The following is an 18,676-nucleotide window of genomic DNA, read 5'->3' as shown; positions in this document are numbered from 1 at the left end:
ATCCTTGTTAATATATTTGTTGTTAGATTAATATGGTGAATAATCTTCTTCTTTTCTTGTCAAAGATATGGTGAATAATCTAAAATCCGTGTTTGAGACGCTCCATCCTTTGTCAAAAAAACCCTAGCCCCTTTTCTCTCAACTTGCCACCGCTTCTGAAAACAAATCTAGCTCTGGTCCGGCGTTTTTTGTCGGTGCCGGAGGCTCTATTCCTTTTCCTGATCTTATTTTCTTTTGCTCTCTTCACCTTTGCTCAATCCTTTGTCTAGATGCTCGGTGTTCTGTGGCTGACAAAACGTTTCGTGTTTTCGTTTCGACGGAGAAGGTCACGGCTTTCCATGGAGCAACAGCGAGACTCACGGCGTGACGACGGTGAAGAGGGTCGACGTTTAGGACTGAAGGGCTTCGTCAGATCTGGTTTTTCCCTTTTAGATTTGTGGAAATTCTTTCTCGGCGACCGCTCGAATCACGTGGCAGAGCTCAACAACCCGTTACCAACAACGATGCTTTGGATCCGATTAGTGGTTAGAGCTCAGCACCCCTGGAAGTGTGGTTTAGTTGTTCCGTTTTACAGGCTGTAGCCAAAGTCCGCTTGTTTAGTCGGGCCTGTTTGTCTGTTTTATGGCTAAGTTTCGGGTTGATGATGTTGGTTTTGAAGGCAGTCTTATCTTTTGGAGATTGATAGACTAATTAGGAATTGGAACTCATTTAGTGAAGGTTGTTGCGTTCTTTTTTTGGCCATGTTCAATTATATGTCTGTTGTCTTTTCATCGGGAGTATGACAATTGTATTACCAGTCTTTCTTCTAGGGTAATGTATCTAATGGTTGCTTGCCATTGGTTTCTTCCTCCGAGTGTGATACCGGAGAGGTTCATTTGGCAAAGCTTCATCAGTTGGTTCTTGGTGTGTTGAGAGAGCTTCTTTGTATGAAATTGGACGTTTTTTATAATGTCACATCAGTTTCCAAGGCGCGTGGACCAAGCAACGGTTCCCCTTGTTGAGTTTTGAAGCTTTCGGTTCTTGGTCCTATCATTTGGCGGGTGAGGCAGCAACGATAGGTCGTGGTTTGGATACAGAAGTGGAGGTTACCGGGTGGCGGGCTATGGGCAGCAGCGGTAACTCCCAATCTTTGGTCATTGCTTAGTTTTAAAGATTGCTAGTCGTTATGTTATATGTTCATGCTTCGTATTTGTTAACCGCTTGTTTGGTTCTAGTTGTGGAGTTGATTTTGTTTTATCCTTGAGTCACCCCGGCGTGGGTTTAAGTCGTCTCTGTGTGGGTTTTAGTTGCCGCTTTCTATGTGTTCTTGTTTCTGCGGCAGCTTTGTATGAATTTGGTATTTTAGTTATGAATGAAATTTCAATTTAGAAAAAAAAAATCTAATATCCGTGTTTCCAACTGTAGCATGTGATACCAAATAATGAGATTTCTTTTTTAATTGTAAAAAATAGAAATTTTAAATAAATAAAGATGAGTCAATTTTTGATGGAACAAAATGATAACTCTGTTCTCGTAGTATTAGCTAAAATACCTAAGAATGAAACTCTGCTTGTAACAGTAGGACCAGTAAAAATTCGACTAATTTCCCCTTTAAATCACTCAATTTCTTCTTTTTCCTTGCTTTTCAAAGATACTCAAATCCAAAAGATTCATTTTTTTTTTCAAATGTTATGGTTCATAATTCATATGAATGGTCACTAAATGTTTTTTTTTGCCTAAATGATTACTAATTGTTTTTTTTTATTAAATGATTACTAATTGTCTAGTTGACAAAAAAATAGTTGTTAATTCAGGTGAAGCATGGATCTCTTACATTTTAATATGTCATAATCGTCGTTAAAAACAAACTAATTAAATATTAATAGCCGTGTCTCAGTATATTTAGTTAAAATGTCTATTTAACCTAAGTTGAACGAAGTTGATTACGTATGAAACTAATGCTGATTCATTTTTTACAAATATTTAAAAATAATTGGTCAAAAGGAGAGCAGAAAATTCATCATTGTTGTTCGAGGTCCTCACATACTTGGTTAAATATAGTAATATGTTAGGTAAAAGAGTCCAATAAACGAGACTGACGCTCTTTCCACCATAAATTATCTGAAATATTTATTTTCATTCTTTATTTTGTGGCTGAATGATGATTTTAGAGAATATTAAATTTTCTTTTGTTGAAGAACCCTCACTTTAATTTACGATGATTTTATATTAAATTTTCTTTTGTTGAAGAACCCTCACTTTAATTTGTAAGTTAATACGTAATTGTCACTTCTCTAATTTTCTACCACAACAGCTCAACAATTCATATTCTTCTTATCCCTTAGAAAGAGATTATCATTTTGATCAAAAAAAAAAAAGAAAGAAAGAGATTATCATTTGGAATACAAATGAAAGATACATCAGTTCAACAATTATAAACTACTCTGCCTCTTCTGGACACCAAAGCGGTACTGAGTTCGATCCAGCCCAGGTAAAACTCTCCCGGGTGAAGTCGACCGCTGACCGGGCCCAGGCGAATGATCCGCGAAGCGGAGAACCCCTGGATTATCAAAAAAAAAAACAATTATACCCGCTGCCGCAAGTAAAGAATATCGCATTATTTTTTAAAGAGCTAAATAAGCTAAAGTAAAATCAAAGCTCAGCGAAAAGAATAAGGGTTTGTCACATGAAATCGTTTTGATATGCAGTTGTTAAAAAAAAAAAAATCGTTTTGATATGCCAGTCTGCGTGTCAGTCTTTTATAGGAAAAAATATAACGGAAAAAAAATATTTTTATACTTCGTCCCAGGTTCACAATTAAAATATTTAAATCAAGGGATCCCTTCACTTAGACTATGTGCAATGGACATGTTAAAAAATAATTCAACTGTTTAACAAGGGTGTTAAAACACAGGAAAAAAGGACGTGGAGTTTTTGGTGCTGAATTAATTCAACTGTTGAATCAAAAACAAATGGAACCCACATTGAAGAATATGAGTGTTCTATTGGTTGTTGAAATTTTTATGTTTTTCTATTTCATTCAAATTCTTTCAAATCAATTATCTTATACCAAATGTTATATTAAAAAAAACAAATTATACCAAAATTCATAGTTTTTTGTGTTTTACGAAAAGAGATTTGGTTTATTAAATTTGGACATAATAAAAAATCGTTTATTACAATAATATTATCATTATTCTATAAAAATACTTATTTATTAACTAATTTTATGAAATTTATTGAAATTTTTCTTTAGAAAAACCATTTTTTTTGTTCAGAAAAAATATATGGAAGGATTGAACCATGCATAAAATGAAAATAATGTATAGAGTGTTGAATTTTTAAATAAACTAGTGTAAAAACTAAAGTTAAAATGAATTCCAAATTAATAGGTGGAGAAAAAAAACGATGATGTGTAATGTTAAAAATACAAAATATAGGGTGTTGAACAAAAATAACGATTGTAGATAGTCTTATGTTTTCTTCCGCTTACGTTCTTCGCTTTTATTACCAATGTTTATCTTTTGACTGAATTCTATTACTAGGTCATTTCCAACCCAACTGCAAAACACTATTTTAGTGTGATTTTTACACCAAATCTTCTCCAATGGAACTGCAAAAATCATACTATTTTAGTGCAACACTAAAATTTAACACTAAATTTGGTGTGTTACTATTTACCACACTAAAACACTATTTATCTCACTAAAATACTATTTACTTATTTTATTACTAAAACATACAATTAAATAAATGATAAATAAAAAACTTAATACATATAATATTATAAAATAATTTTAGTGTAAAGTTTAGTGTTACGGTTGGAGAAAACCTTGACTTTAGTGTTGAAATTACACTAAAATAGCGTGGTTTTGACACTAAAATAGTGTTAGTGGTTGGAGATGCCCTATGTTAACTAACGAATGTTTAAATTATCTTCTATCTGTTAGAAGGAAAACATATAAGTTAGCAAGTAAACAGATAATGTCACACATCATTGGTAATGTATGGTACAACAGACAAAGGTAACTTTTATTGACAACTTATTACATATCTATATGATGTCATAAAATACAACGATTAAAGCGTACATATTATGTGTGTATTATATATAAGAGACGATTACATAGTAAGAACATTTTTTGGATGTTTTTTGAACATTTTTGTGGAAGTTGTTACACAATTAGACATGTTAATGTGAGACACTTTAACCTATCATGAGTTTAACAATGTAACATTATCTATTCAATAATTAATCATGCATTGACATCGCTATTTCTTGTGTTGCTCAACTGCTTCCCACTAATCCAGGGTTCAATTACACTTGTGGCTTATCCACCTCAGCTATAGAGTTGGAGGCTTAGATACTTTTATTAACCGTAAGAAAGGTATTTATACAAGTATACAAGTAGGGCTACTGTATTCTAAACTAATTACATAGAGATCCCTTATCTATATATTATTTACTTAACACGCCTCCTCAAGATGGTGGGAGTTGACGAACACCAATCTTGCTTCGCAGGTCTTGAAACCTAGTTCGTGATAATGGTTTTGTGAGGCCATCAGCAAGTTGATCATGTGTGGAAACATGAGACACTCGAAGACGTCCATTCTGAATTTGCCCACGAACAAAGTGATAGTCAAGAGCAATATGTTTCATACGAGAGTGAAACACCGGATTAGCGCAGAGGTAAGTAGCACCTATGTTGTCACAGTAGACAGTAGGAGCAGTGAGAATCGGAAGGTCAAGTTCGTGTAAGAGAGAGAACACCCATCGGACTTCAGCCGCAGTATTCACAACATAACGATATTCCGCTTCAGTGGAGGAGCGAGCGACCCCTTTTGCTTCTTTGACGTCCAGGAGATAGGCTGACTTCCAAAGTAGATGATATACGCATTGGTCGAGACATAGTCATCAGAATCCCCCGCCCAATCAGCATCAGAGAAGGCATGGAGTACAGGATCCCTCTGTTTCCGGAGAAAGATGCCATGAGTAAGAGTACCAGATAGGTAACGGAGGACTCTCTTAGCAGCTTGCCAGTGATCCGTAGTAGGACGATGCATGTACTGAGAGAGCTTGTTAACTGCATAGGAGATGTCAGGATGTGTAAGAGCTAGATACTGAAGACTACCCACGATCTTCCGATATTCATAGGGATCAGAATGTGGCGTGCCCGAGTTGAGAGTTAACTTGGGTGAAGATGGCAGAGGCGTAGGAACTGGTTTGGCACGCAACATGTTGACTTTGGTGAGAAGGTCAGTAATGTACTTGCGCTGCATCAGATGCAGCCCTTGTGGCGTTCGGATAGCCTCAATGCCCAGGAAGTAGCCAAGCGTGCCCATGTCCTTAATGGAGAACTTTTGAGCGATGGTATCAATGATACGTTGAACCAGCTTCGAGCAACTTCCTGTAACAAGGATATCATCAACATAGACTAGAAGATAAACATAGATGCCATTATGTTTGAGGATGAATAGCGATGTATCAGACAAGGAGTTTCGGAAGCCAATAGAGAGAAAACACTGTTTGAGTTCAGAGTACCAAGCTCTAGGAGCTTGTTTCAAGCCGTAGATCGCTTTCCGAAGGCGACATACATGGGTAGGTTTACTTGGATCTTGAAAACCAGGTGGCTGAGACATGAACACTTCTTCTTTTAAGTGACCTTGTAAGAACGCAGTGTTGACATCCATTTGACGCATATGCCAGTCACGGTTAACCGCCAACCCCAGTATAAGTCTGATCGTGGTAGCTTTAATTACAGGACTGAATGTGTCCGTGTAATCGACTCCTTGCTGCTGGTGATATCCTTTAGCAACTATTCGGGCTTTGTATTTGTGAATGGTACCATCCGGATTGTACTTGATAGTGAAGACCCAACGACATCCTACTACATTCATCCTCTGTGTCACTTCCACTAAATCCCAAGTGTAATTATCAGTTGTGGAGGTGAACTCTCCACTCATTGCTTTACGCCAGTGAGCATGCTTCATCGCCTGTTGCCAAGTTGATGGGATCCAATGAGGATCACACTGAACAGTTGCAGCAAGATTGTACTTAGTAGCTGGTTTGGTGATGTTGTTCTTTGATCTTGTGGTCATAGGATGACTCGGCTGAGCAGGTTGAACAGGTTCCAGTGGAGCAGCTGCAGTTTCCTGTTCCAGTGGTGCAGGAGGCGATGGTGCTGAGGACGCAGAAGGTTGAGGCACAGGCGATGTTGGTTCCTGATCAGTGTTAGCTGTGTCCACGGAGTTCTCAGAGCTCGCAGAACTTGGAGTGTGCAACACCGTCGCAGGTGGAGTCTCTGTGCCCGGGGGTTGAGCGTTCGAAGCTAACAGAGCATATTGTATGAGTGGTAATGCTGCAGGGACAGTGGTGAATGGTGGAGCTGGTGTGGGATTTTGCGGAGATTCAGGGGAGGTCGTGGGCTTTGGGTGGATGAGGGTAGAATATGGGAATTGTTTCTCATTAAAACGGACATGTCGGGTAGTGTAGACACGGCCAGTAGCTGGGTCTAAGCACTGATAGGCACTCTGAGTAAGGGAATAGCCAATAAAGATGCAGGGAAGGGACCTTGTTTCAAGCTTATTTGGAGCATAAGGTCTTAACCACGGGTAAGCAAGGCAGCCAAAAGTTCGCAGTTTAGAGTAATTTGGATGTTGGTTGAAGAGTATCTGATAGGGGGACTGGTTAGAAAGGTTTGGTGTGGGAAGGCAGTTTATGAGGAAGACCGCTGCAGCGAACGCAAGAGGCCACATGTGTAGTGGCATATGAGCGGTTGAGAGAAGGCTTAAGCCTGTTTCGACAATATGTCGATGCTTGCGTTCAGATATACCATTGTGTTCTGGGGTGTGAGGAGGACTTGTAAGGTGGGTGATACCGTGGGTAGCAAGGTAAGATCACAGAGCTAAGTATTCACCACCTTTATCAGAGTAGAGATGTTTGATCTTGGTGTCAAATCGGTTTTCAACAAGGGGTTTAAAGAGGATAAAAATATCTTTGACTTGGGACTTGGTTTGAAGAGGGTATAGCCATGTATATCGTGTGTAGTGGTCTACAAATATGAGATAATATTTGAAGTTTTGAGAGGATAAGACTGGTGATTGACAAACATCTGAGAAAATATATTGGAGAGGTTTTGAAGAGCGAATTGAACTTGTTTGAAAGGGAAGCTTATGAATCTTATTGAGTAGGCAATCATTGCAAGGAGTAGTAATAGAACTTGAAAAACATGGTAAAGAAAATTGAGAAACAATGGTTTTAAGGGTAGCAGGGGAGGGGTGTCCTAGGCGATGATGCCATTGGTCTAGGGTGGCCTTTGTGTCTGGGTATGCAGCGTAGGAAGCAGGAGATGTGGAAGCAGACATAGGCCACTCATACAATTCACCCTTCGTTTGACCTTGAAGCAGCTTGACCCCCGTGCTGAGATCCTTCACCTGAAATGAGGCAGGAAAGAATTCCACAGAGACTTGATTAGCATTACAAAGACGGTAAACCGAAATCAAGTTCTTGTGAACATTAGGGACACAGAGTATATCCTTAAGATGCAAAGATTTTGATCGAGTAGGGATAGAAGAAGAACCAATGTGCGTGATCTACAAGCCTGAGCCATCTGCTATTGCAACCTCATCACCGCCCTGGTACGGTTGATGCAATGCAAGATTGTTGAGGTCTGATGTCAGATGGTGTGTAGCGCCGCTGTCCAACAACCATGGCACCGCGTTGTAAGGATAAGAGGCTGCGAGATTAGCTCTTGGCTGCCACGGCATCGGGCTTGAAGCAGCAGACATCGTGCCTGCACTCTGCAATTGTGTACATCGCCGAGCACTATGACCAAAGACTCTACAAAGCTGGCATTTACCTTGGTAACCACCGCGGGAAGCAGAGCTGTGAGGAGTTGTTTGAAATTGTTGTTGTTGTTGCCAAGTTTGGTTACTGCGGTTGTTGCCTTGATAGCCACCACGCTTGTTCCCTTGCTGGCGATTGTTGTAATTGTTGCCTTTGTAGTTGGTAAAGTTCGCAGTGACTGGAGCAGAGAGAGGAGTTGATTGCTTTGACTGAAGGGAGGGGTATCACTGCTTTCAACCTGATCAATTAAGGTTTTGTAATCCTCTGGAAGGCCTTCGAGGATAGCATCAATCTGGTCTTCAGGATCCTCCGGTTTGCCAAGTAGAGCAAGCTGATCAAAGATAGCGGTTAGTCCTTGAACATATTCATTAATGGACTTAATACCCTTTGTAGTAGCTTTGAGTTGTTGTTTGAGTTGCTTGAAGTGGCCTCGGCTTGGCTTCACATATGTAGCGTTGAGAGTACTCCAGATCTCAGTTGCAGTCGTGGTGGTGGAGAGGATCGGCTGGATCGTTGGTGTGATAGCACCCAAAAGAGCACTGTAGATGAGCCTATCCTGTCGTTTCCAAGCCGTGTATGCAGGGTTGGTAGTAACAGCATTCTCGGTTGTGGTCGTGGGCGGTGGAACAACACGAGAACCATCAATATGACCAACAAGATCATATCCATCGAGGAGTGCTTGGATCTGACGGCTCCACATCAAGAAGTTTGTGGCGGTAAGCTTAGTCACATTGGACATGTTGATGTTAAGGATGGCATTAGGGGTGCCGGTGAGCAAGATGGTTTCATCAGAGCTCGAGGACATGATGAGAAACCGTGAAAAAGAAGAAAGATTTTGAAGAAAAGATTAGGTCAGATTCTAGGCTCTGATACCATATAGAGTTGGAGGCTTAGATACTTTTATTAACCATAAGAAAGGTATTTATACAAGTATACAAGTAGGGCTACTGTATTCTAAACTAATTACATAGAGATCCCTTATCTATATATTAATTACTTAACATCAGCAAAATAAAGGACCCATAACGGCACTAACATATCTTTTTAAGAAATCAGAAATTGTTAAAGAAAATGAAAGCTCGTGTCTATGTTTCCAACGTTATCACTACCAGACATGCAAAAGAAAAGAAAAATAAAGAACTAGACCGAACACTGACCAAACCATCCTCGTTGTATCCTATCCAAGAAAATAAAGAAAAAGGAAAAAGTCGCAAGTCGATGCACATAAAACCATATATGTTGGGACGAGTTTCATATAACATGGTAGACAAACTTATAGTACTCGACTATTTAGTACTTCGTTTTAGAAAAGCAAGCCATGTAAATGAAACATCATAGAAGTAAATTAATTTAGAGACAGATCAGTTCAATTGGAAACAAAAGCAAATATTGAATAGTAGTATATTTATGAGGATGCGAGCGAAAGAAGTTGGTGGTGATTAGGGCCTTAGACCATGATTAACCCAGAGTTTTTAGAGTGAGTTTTTTAGCGGAAGTTAAAAAGCTGTTTTTAACTTTTAACTAAAAAAGTTAAGAACCGGTTCTTAAAATCCTTATTTAAGACATGGTAGTCTTCGTATTCAGAAACTGAAGCAAATAAGACAGGGTAGTCTTCATAATTTCATACTTTTCAGTTTATAGTAATATCTTTACCTTCACATTGTCCGCACCAGTTTATTTGTAAGAAAATAATATAATATCCTCACGTTCTCGTGGAACTACGAACTAGCACTGAGTGTAGGGTCATTGCGCCTTGTCGTTTTGAATACGACGCTCTCGACAAATCAAAACATATAATTTTCACACATCTTACTATAATAAGAATGAAGCAACAGTGTGAACAAAAAATAAAAGAACGAAGCATCAAGAATTGGTAAAAACAGCATAGAGAGCACCTCCATTAGGAGGATGAAAGTGGATTCTCCAAACAAATTAATTATAAACAATAAAAAGTGAGTGGAAAGAGAGAGATTCAAGATGGGTTCAGAGATGTGATTAGGAATTTAGGATGTTTGTAGATATCACTTTTTCAAATGGTGTTTTTTTATTCGTTTGATATTTTCTAAAAGAAAACAAATTTAATTAGATAATAGAATTACATTATAATATTGATAAAAAGAGGGAGGTGAACCTTTTTTTTTAATATTATATATATTAAAATCCACCCGATAGACGGGAATTGTGAAGCGATTACAAATTTGATTTGAACAAAATTTATCTAATCAATGTATTACAAGACAAGTCGAGGAGAACCTCTTATGTAACTGTTATCAATAAGGTTGCTCTAATTGGGATCCTAGGAGAGCCCGTGAAGTCACTATTCATCTATACCTTGAATATGTATTGTGGTATCTATGTTTTCTTCGTATTGTTAACTAACTATTAGATATGTTTCAAAAAAAAAATTTGATCGGCAATGCTATAGCATAATTAAGAAAATAAATAAATAAAGAAGTATAAAGTATATATATGAATTACACCCTTTATGAAAATATAAATAAATGTGATCATTTGATTTGATGAATTGAAAATGAAAAAAGGTGAAAACTTCATTTAAATAATTAAATAAATAAAAGTTGAAAATTTTGTTAGTTTATTCCTTACAGAAATTGAAGAAAAAATATTTTTTACATTTCTTTATACATGAAGATAAAAGACAAATATAGTATAACTCATATGTGAATAATTTAACAAACTGTTCCTTTGTAGTCTGTGATAATGGTTAGCAAGTTATGCTCATGAAAGGCAGTTAGTTCTATGCATTGTGTCGAGTCTACTTGTGCAGAGTGGTGGTCATCATACTAAGGAAGATTATGCTGTGAGAGGCAAAGAACCAAAGGATGAAGTTCAAATCTACACTTGGAAAGATGCCAATCTTCGTGAGTTAACAGATTTGGTACACAATGGATGTGCCTGTGTTTTCTCCTCGTTCCTTAGCACACAAAGTGGAACCATGTTGTTGTTTCAGGTCAAAGAAGTTTCTGTAGCGGCTAGGAGAAGAGACGCGAGATTATCTTTTGCGTTTGTTTATCCTGACAAGAATGGCCGGTTTATTGTCAGACAGGTAAAGTTACCTTCTTTCTTCACATTCTTGATAAGATAGGATATAACCATGACCACTACAAGATTGTTGAGGCGTTCTAGAGTTTCTTCTGTGTTTTTTGCCACTTTCTTTAAGTCATAGTTGATTTAGAGCCTCTATATCGAACATGTATTTTGTTATACTTATGAAGCATGCTCAGATCATATAGTAGCATCGACTAGTCATCTTCCCATGCTTATGATTTGAGAGTTGAGAGAACAGAACATTATATATAAGAATGCATTAGTTTGTTTGGCAGGGGTGATTTCAGATTCACTTGTTATCATTTTACTTGTTCTTTGCGATGTTTGCTAGAACTCACGGGAAGATACTGATCTTGTGATTGTTGATTGATAAAAAGGTTGGTCAGACGATGTCTTATCCAAACCGAAAACAACCAGACGACAGTAAAACACTCGCTGACCTTCATTTTGAGGTAAAGAGTTAAACACACACACAGAAGATAATGGTAATCTTTATAGTCAAAATAGTATGCCGAGTAGAATAGCTATAACTGTAATTAATCATCCTTTTGCAGATTGGAGATTATCTGGATGTAGCAATCTACTAGGAGGAGGTTTCTGTTTCTCGTCAAGTGAGATTTAGGTGTGTCTGTGTTTGTGCACAAGGCAAAGAGCACCTTCATGGTTGTTCCCATTTCAAAACTTCATTCAGACAACATTTTATGTCTAATATGTGGTGTAATGATTTTACTCAGTTTAAACAAGATTTGACCAATTTAAATGATGTTTTGTCTGAATGGGTAACCAAATGTTGGGTTACATGATGAAACATAGACTATAAAAGTGGAAATCAAGTGCTTGTCCTTGGGATTGCATGGAGATGGAGTCCTCCTTCAATATGAAGCGTAAGCATTCTCTTGTAACGCACGTTACTCTTCTCATCAGCCATTTTGAAGCGAAAGAAGTGAAGAAGTACCATCGATACTGTCTTCATTTGCCGGTATGCGAAATCCTTGCCAAGACAGATTCTTGGACCAGCCTTACATACACAGTCAAAGAAAGAGAACATGTTAGAAGATAATGTCTTTAGTTTCTTAACCTCATACATAACTTGTCCAAGAGAGAGATGTACAAACATGAAAGCTTATGAATTTGAATGGTGATTCTGGTTGGAACCCGCCATCCTTGAGCCATCTCTCTGGCTTAAACTCCTCAGCATCTTGTCCCCATACATAAGTCATCCTTCCCATTGCATAGGCCAAGTAGTAGACATTATCCCCTCTCTTCACTCTATGTCCATCTGCGAGTATGTCATCATTCTCTGCACACCTCATGTCCTAGAGAAGGGACCAAGAAAAATAGATATTGCATCTGTTGTTCAATCAGATAATAATCTTTAAAGAAGCGGTCATTTTACCACAGGCACAGGAGGGTAAAGCCTCAAGGTCTCAGACAAGGCTGCATGGAGATACTGCATCTGATCAAGAGCCTCTTCATTTATACTCTGAACGAAACCGTTTACATCGGTTGTTCTCTCGTGACTTGATGTCACATCTCTGATCTCTTGTAAGATCTTCTCCTGAACAAGTGGGTTCTTGCACATCATGTATAAGAACTAAGAGAGAGATGCAGCGGTTGTATCCTTTCCAGCAATCATAAAGTTCGAGATTATGTCCCTTAGGTACTTATCATTCATGTTCTCCGGATCTTTCTCACTCTCCACTAGAAATCTTGATAGTATATCCTCTCTAACAGCCTAAAGACAGGCCAAAAGGGGTAAGAATCCAATCAAAAAGAGAGTGTAAAATTTCAAGAGCGAACTCACAGTGTTCTGTTCCCTGCCAAGTTCTTTTCTCTTAGTGGTAATTAGTCTATAGACAAACTTGTCTATAGTAGCAATACTCTTCTTGAGTCTAGCTTGTGATCCGATGTTGAGAAACCGTTTCAGCTTCCAGAGAGGATCGATGAATCTTAAACTAGTTGCAACGTTACCTTCATCAAAACCTTCCATGAACTCTTCCCCTTCTTTGCTAAATTCATCCAAACATTTTAACTGTTGGGCCTAATTATTAAGCCTAATGGCTCAAATAATATATGACAAAATGTGAAAACGAAATGGGCCTATGGGTTCTTATAAAAAGCTTTGTTGGCTTTAATGAAATGAAGTTAACAACATCTCACATTGGTTGGGAGAGTTGATTTTGAGGAGTATATATATGTCTTCATGACATGAGAGGTTAAACAATCCGATAAAAATATTCTTTTTGGACCAAGTTAAGCTCATCGTTTTGCCATTTAATTCCCGAAAACGACATGCATTTTATTTTAAACAACACGTAGTTCGTTTAAAAACAACACGCTGTCTCTCTTCTTGACGATAAGTTTAAACGAGAAAAGATCTTGCGGAGGAAGTTTCGTAACGCCTCGCCTCCGAGATCCTCGCGAGATTTCCGCCAACGTGCGCACGTGCGGCATTAGTTACGAAAAATGGCTCGTCTTCTCTTCTTTATGTTTCTTTAAGTTTTTACGCAACAAAAAATCACCAGATCCCTCAACGTAAGTCTAGAGAGTGTTTCGTAGAGTTTATAGTTCGATAGGGCGATCACGAGTGAGGCGTGATTCGTCTGCCATGGTTGTATCCTGGGACTCTATATTCGTACAGTCCCGTCTCACTAACGGAGCGAATATTTTGAGTTAAGGAAAGAGATCATATCTCGACTCCATGTCTCTTTGCGAATACGATTTCTTATCGTTCTTGTATTCGTCTTTTACATTCGTTTATTTTCTTAACATCGCTTTTATTTTATCGTTTATGTCAGTCCGGTTTTCCGGCTTATACATTAACTCCACACCAAACCCTACTTTGAAGATAGACTCCAGTGTATATCTCATCAACATATCCTAACACCCAAAACAAAAGTACCCTTTTGAGTTTCATTAAATAAAACGTTGCAAGTTTCCATATTTAGACTTACTTGAGCATCAAATGATTTTCCAGAGAGAGCAAATTCAGAGACAAAACCAACAAGTTTACATGCATTTGTCCTAAAAACAGAGCAGCTAAAGTCTCTCAAAATTCTAGTAGAGAACTCAAAGCTAGCGAGCTTTCTCTGCTGTCTCCATTTATCTCCATCAACAGCGAAGATTCCATGTCCCAAAAGATCCGCAAGATTCTCACGACTGCTGTGTCCTTTGCTGTAGTTATCGAATCTTGTCTTGAGAATATGCTCCACGTTGCGAGCATCTGCAGTGAATATCTCGCTCTGTCCGGGACTCAAGAACCTGAAGGTTGGCTTCTTCCTAGCGAGCTCCGTCTGGTAATCGTATAACTCTTGGCTGTGGAATAAGAGGTCAAAGACCGTGGCGTGCACTGGAGAGTACGCCTTGTTGCGTATAGACTTTCCGGTGAAGATTCTGATCGTTAGGTAGATTGAGAATGACAGAACGATGAAGATCGTGGCTGCTAGTGCGATGGCTATGGTCGCTAAAATCTCCTCCATTCTTTTCTTACTTGGCAGACTTTTCTTTTTTTGGCTTCTTATTCCGTTGTGAACTGTGAAGTCGAGTTGGAGAGGTAAACAGATTTCACCGCGCGACGAAGAAGATGATCTAGTTGGGCCCATAGTTAAGCCCATAATAAAGGGTCGGCCTTTTGAAACGAATTCGAACCCACGTTTAGAATTTTTAAGTTTTGGTTTTTTGATTTTCAGATTTTTGCTTTTAGTTTTTGGTTTTGATATACTTTTTAGCCTTGTTCAGAAACTCGGTAGGCGTTACGCGTGTGGCGCACTCGGGCCTAGCGATTTATTGAAAAAGCGGAAAAAATCGGGGAGTACGCGGGAAGAAATTTTGTGTATTTTTGTACGTATAATACCACATAGTATAAATAGAAATTAACATTTTAAATTTTAGTTGATGTGTATTTATGGTTTTATACATGTTTAATGAATTTGTGTTACTAAAGTGGTTATTGCCTCATTGTAAACTAAGCAAGGGAAGGTCGATACATTTTATGGTGGTTAAAAAAAATTAGAACGGTTTGCTATATATTTATAGTTTAAACGATTGACAATGATTCTTCACAGGTGAAGTGGTAACGCTACACTTGTAAACTGAAAGTAGTGCGAGTTCGATTCTTGTAACTTGTATTTGGTATTCATATTTCACTCATTTATTTTAATAGGAGTGAAGTTGTAATTTTGTACTAGTCTTCTTCCAGACCTATTTTCCTGTATGCGGCCGCCATTGTTTTTACTCAAGTTTTAGATGATTTCATCACATAATCCCTTAGATTTAGCACTTACATGGTTAAACTCATACTATTTTCGTGTTTCCAATACAATATTAACAAAATCTGAGTATTTTCAAGTGTTTCATGATTTGGACAAAACGAGGTTTTGTCAATTGGACGCCCGCGTTCTCTAATTCTACGTTGTAAGCCGGAATTACTCGTGTTACTGTTCAATACTCATGAAATTTGTTTGTTCTGTACTTGATGTTCTCGTTTGTAGTTATGAATGTGTTGTAAACCGTTAGCAAAAAATTCCCAAAAAATAATATATTATAGTTTGTAAATAATGAGTATCGATTGGGCCATGGGAAGAAGGGGAATTATGAGTAAATGGAAATTGGGTTTGAACATTGAAGAGAAAATAGCCCACAAAATCCAGTATGCAAGATAATGATGAATGGTGATGATGGTTGATGAATCTATCTTTGTCGTACACAGTGGGGACTAGTGAATGGGGTTATTATGGCAAATGGGTATGATGATTATGGGAGGAAGAAGCCAAATCGGTGGTTTCATTTTTTTCCAAAGTAAATGTGCTCTGGCTTTTGCTTCTACTCCTACTCGAGTACTCCATGACTTTTTCCACTACAACACATAAATGTAAGTATATATTATTATTGTATATGTGCTAAATTAAAGTCACTGCACCAGGTTTGGTAGCATCGATTTCACACTTTTTCCTCTTCCTTCCAAGTTTAAGAACCATCCCTTAAACCCAAGCTCGCTACGTGACCCATGGTGAGCCATGACCCCCCTTAACACACAAAGTCAGTTGATTAGGATTTTGATTACAAAATTACTCATTTGATTAACGGGCTGGACAATGAAACACACTAGAGTGTTGATTAATATTCCAAATGTAAGACAACGAACGGTATCAGTATGTAAATAAGAACAGATAAGTACACATATTGCTTAAGAACACATGTCGTAAGAAAACTTTATGGTTTATCGTTTTAAAAGTAATTAATACAAAGTACTTATTAGTCAAGAATCTTAATATTCTACATACAGCCTGTATAAACTATTGGACGGGGAACGACGAGAACAAATGGTGTAAGTAAACTTTAGAACGTAAGTCTTGTTGTGTGTATGTAACGGAATTGATTAACCATCATGAGATATGACTTTCAATGAGTTGAAAATTCTCGATTTACACTCTTCTATCTTGGAGGCTCGGGTACGTAATCTTTTTTCCTTTCGTGACAAAAGGCAGAATCAGGATTAGGTTTCATAAAAGTCATATTAAATAGAAAACACAGAGAAAAAAAAGGGTTTGATGTTTTAAAAGTTAATAAGAGGAAACAATTGTACTTGTGATGAAGATCGAGGTTTTCACGTACTCTTACCTTTTGACTTGCTTTGGTTCACAAGTAATCATGATTTGACCTTTTGCCAGTCAAAAGAATCTGCCAAATCGTTTCATAAAACGCAATACGATTATTAATCTCACAAAAACAAGCAGAGGTTAAATGCATATAGTATATAAAACAGCCAATATAATGTAAAATTCACTTTATAAATTCTTTTCTTTCAAGAAAAGTTTAACCATTGTAATGTAATAGTATTACGGTACTGAAGTAAAAATAAAATGTGTATAAGGTTCAACCTAATGTATGAACTCATTTTGTTGGAGCAAGAGACGAGCCTAGTTTCCGAATCTGAGTTGCAACGTAAAAGTAAAAGAGTAGTTAATTGCAATCATTTGGTTAAAGATCCATTGATTCCGTTTATACATCTAAAAAGCTTGTACTACTGCTTTATTAGGTCGGAACGTATTATAATTTGTAAATATATTTGAAAAGAATAGTTTTTGATGTATGAATAGCTGTTACGAAGATTTGACTAACTGTCACTTTGAACATCAAAAACCATGTGATTTAGTTGACAAACAAACAAAATGATCATAAGTTATAATAATATTGGATAGTTTGTTTCATCCTGTGTACCTCTTTAACGGTGAGTCTGAGCTTTTTAGGGAAACTTCCTAAATTATTCTAAATAGTAGTACTTTTAACTAACTCAATCAGTCGCCAAAAAAACAAAACAAAAACCCATAAAAATACAGTAAAGATAAGACTGTTTATGTTGTACTTGTTCTTTTTCATTCAACTTCTTCTTCTCCCTCATAACCTCTTTCCCTGTCCCTTTGTAATCATGATTCTTCTTTGCCATCATTACCTTCTAAAGGAGCCTCTCTCTTTCCTCTCTCGCTCTCTCAAGAAAATGCAAGACACAAACTTACACAAATTTTCATCTATATAACACCTCTATTTATCTCTTACCCACTAATCAAACACGCCTCACTTCTTTTATCTCTCTCTATAATCTCTAAAGATGTGTTTAAGTTCTTCAGAACCATTCTCACACACACCCACGAGATTAGTTTTGTACCTCAAAACACATACCCACGTTCGTATCCCTCGCCTCTCAAGGTTTTAACCTCACACACCTTTCTGAAACTATCTATAATCGACGCTTTAATTACGTTCTTAGTCACGATAACATTTTAATCTCTGTTTCTTAACATTTTCAGGAGGAGAAGGATGTGGCGGGAAGAAAAGGAGATGGAGATGAACAATATAAAGCTTTACATGGAGAATCAACACATCATACAGGAGAACGAGAAACTTAAGAAGAAAGCTCATCTTCTTCACCAAGAAAACAAAGCTCTCTTCTCTCTGCTTCAGACCAAAACAAGTTCTCATGTTCCTTAAAAACCTTACCATCACCAAGATCATAGTCTTCTACTTCTTTAGTGATTTAATAATAAATATCTAAATGGATCTAATTATCTAAGTGGTCTTATAATTTACAATCAAGGGTTTAGTATTACTGGGTATACATCTTTTTTTTTCCATTTATCGTGTAATAATCTCTGTATGTGTGTTCTTTTGTTTAATGGCTAATCTGTCTTATTAAAAACAAAAATATTAAGCTAAATCGACGAGAAATTTACATAGCTGGCATGAACATCTCACGTGACGTGGGTACCCCCTCAACGACTTAAACAATCACGGTATATTAAATTGGAGTATCCAACATAGTTAATGATTTTCACATGGCCATGCCGTGACCGTTCGAAGATGGCAAAGCCATGCCGTTTCTATCAACATAATCAAACATGTGCGCCGTTTCATATAGTAGAACCAAACACGCGCGTCGTTGAAAACAAAATATTCTACATTAACCCCAAAGCTGCGCACTGGGAGATGGAAGTTAGGTACAGTTGCTTTCGGATAGACCCATTTCGAGCTCCTTCTGCGTTATGAACACATGAAACCACATTATAGCTTGACTCAATATGCAGAAGGTTCATTGTGACTGCTCATAATATAAACTATACTCTCCCTCAAGAGCCATTATACGCCCAATTAATGGTGGGCAGATTATGACCAAACGGAGTCTCAGATTGATAGCCCCAATTAAAAGTCTGGAATCCCGCTTCATAGTTTGATAAGTTCAAATATGTGCGTCAGATTATTGTTTTTGTTTTATTGCTAGCTTTAAGAAAC

The 18,676-nt window shown here is 37.5% G+C and overlaps 3 protein-coding genes and 1 long non-coding RNA gene across 4 annotated transcripts; 2 read left to right on the top strand and 2 right to left on the bottom strand.

The window, feature by feature from the left end:
- The first annotated feature begins 10,531 nt into the window (after positions 1-10,531).
- On the top strand, positions 10,532-11,531 carry LOC106329251 (histone deacetylase complex subunit SAP18-like). The gene is made up of 4 exons (XM_013767879.1): positions 10,532-10,704; positions 10,794-10,889; positions 11,269-11,343; positions 11,446-11,531. The coding sequence occupies exons 1-4, from the start codon at positions 10,666-10,668 to the stop codon at positions 11,476-11,478; spliced, it is 243 nt and encodes an 80-aa protein (XP_013623333.1). The 5' UTR covers positions 10,532-10,665; the 3' UTR covers positions 11,479-11,531.
- A 57-nt stretch (positions 11,532-11,588) lies between these two features.
- Positions 11,589-14,407, bottom strand: LOC106329250 (cytochrome P450 704C1-like). The gene is made up of 6 exons (XM_013767878.1): positions 13,846-14,407; positions 13,715-13,771; positions 12,696-12,923; positions 12,288-12,626; positions 12,007-12,207; positions 11,589-11,909 (listed from the first exon to the last, which is right to left on the bottom strand). The coding sequence occupies exons 1-4, from the start codon at positions 14,368-14,370 to the stop codon at positions 12,486-12,488; spliced, it is 951 nt and encodes a 316-aa protein (XP_013623332.1). The 5' UTR covers positions 14,371-14,407; the 3' UTR covers positions 11,589-11,909; positions 12,007-12,207; positions 12,288-12,485.
- On the bottom strand, positions 11,721-12,473 carry LOC106329968 (cytochrome P450 704C1-like). Its single transcript, XM_013768554.1, has 3 exons — positions 12,288-12,473; positions 12,007-12,207; positions 11,721-11,909 (listed from the first exon to the last, which is right to left on the bottom strand). Exons 1-3 carry the CDS (start codon positions 12,471-12,473, stop codon positions 11,721-11,723), a joined length of 576 nt encoding a protein of 191 aa, XP_013624008.1.
- A 2,863-nt stretch (positions 14,408-17,270) lies between the features above and the next one.
- On the top strand, positions 17,271-17,739 carry LOC106333249. The gene is made up of 2 exons (XR_001268323.1): positions 17,271-17,596; positions 17,698-17,739. It is a non-coding gene; the product is annotated as an uncharacterized LOC106333249 (long non-coding RNA).
- Positions 17,740-18,676: the final 937 nt, after the last annotated feature.

The sequence above is a fragment of the Brassica oleracea genome, chromosome C3, assembly GCF_000695525.1.
Source record: "Brassica oleracea var. oleracea cultivar TO1000 chromosome C3, BOL, whole genome shotgun sequence".
NCBI lineage: Eukaryota > Viridiplantae > Streptophyta > Magnoliopsida > Brassicales > Brassicaceae > Brassica > Brassica oleracea.
The sequence above is the reverse complement of the archived record's forward strand: the minus strand, read 5'-3'. Positions and strand labels throughout refer to the sequence as shown.

Excerpts from the sequence above, each read along its gene's own strand:
- LOC106329251 (XM_013767879.1), top strand. The coding sequence starts at position 10,666 with ATGAAGTTCAAATCTACACTTGGAAAGATGCCAATCTTC. Across the intron at positions 10,890-11,268 it reads GCCGGTTTATTGTCAGACAG|GTTGGTCAGACGATGTCTTA; the intron begins GTAAAGTTACCT and ends ATTGATAAAAAG. Across the intron at positions 11,344-11,445 it reads TCGCTGACCTTCATTTTGAG|ATTGGAGATTATCTGGATGT; the intron begins GTAAAGAGTTAA and ends ATCCTTTTGCAG.
- LOC106329250 (XM_013767878.1), bottom strand. The coding sequence starts at position 14,370 with ATGGAGGAGATTTTAGCGACCATAGCCATCGCACTAGCAGCCACGATC. Across the intron at positions 12,924-13,714 it reads AAGTAGGGTTTGGTGTGGAG|TTAAAATGTTTGGATGAATT; the intron begins TTAATGTATAAG and ends TAGGCCCAACAG. Across the intron at positions 12,627-12,695 it reads TTGGCAGGGAACAGAACACT|GCTGTTAGAGAGGATATACT; the intron begins GTGAGTTCGCTC and ends GCCTGTCTTTAG.
- LOC106329968 (XM_013768554.1), bottom strand. The coding sequence starts at position 12,473 with ATGTGCAAGAACCCACTTGTTCAGGAGAAGATCTTACAAGAGATCAGA. Across the intron at positions 12,208-12,287 it reads TTTACCCTCCTGTGCCTGTG|GACATGAGGTGTGCAGAGAA; the intron begins GTAAAATGACCG and ends TCCCTTCTCTAG. Across the intron at positions 11,910-12,006 it reads TCAAATTCATAAGCTTTCAT|GCTGGTCCAAGAATCTGTCT; the intron begins GTTTGTACATCT and ends TGTGTATGTAAG.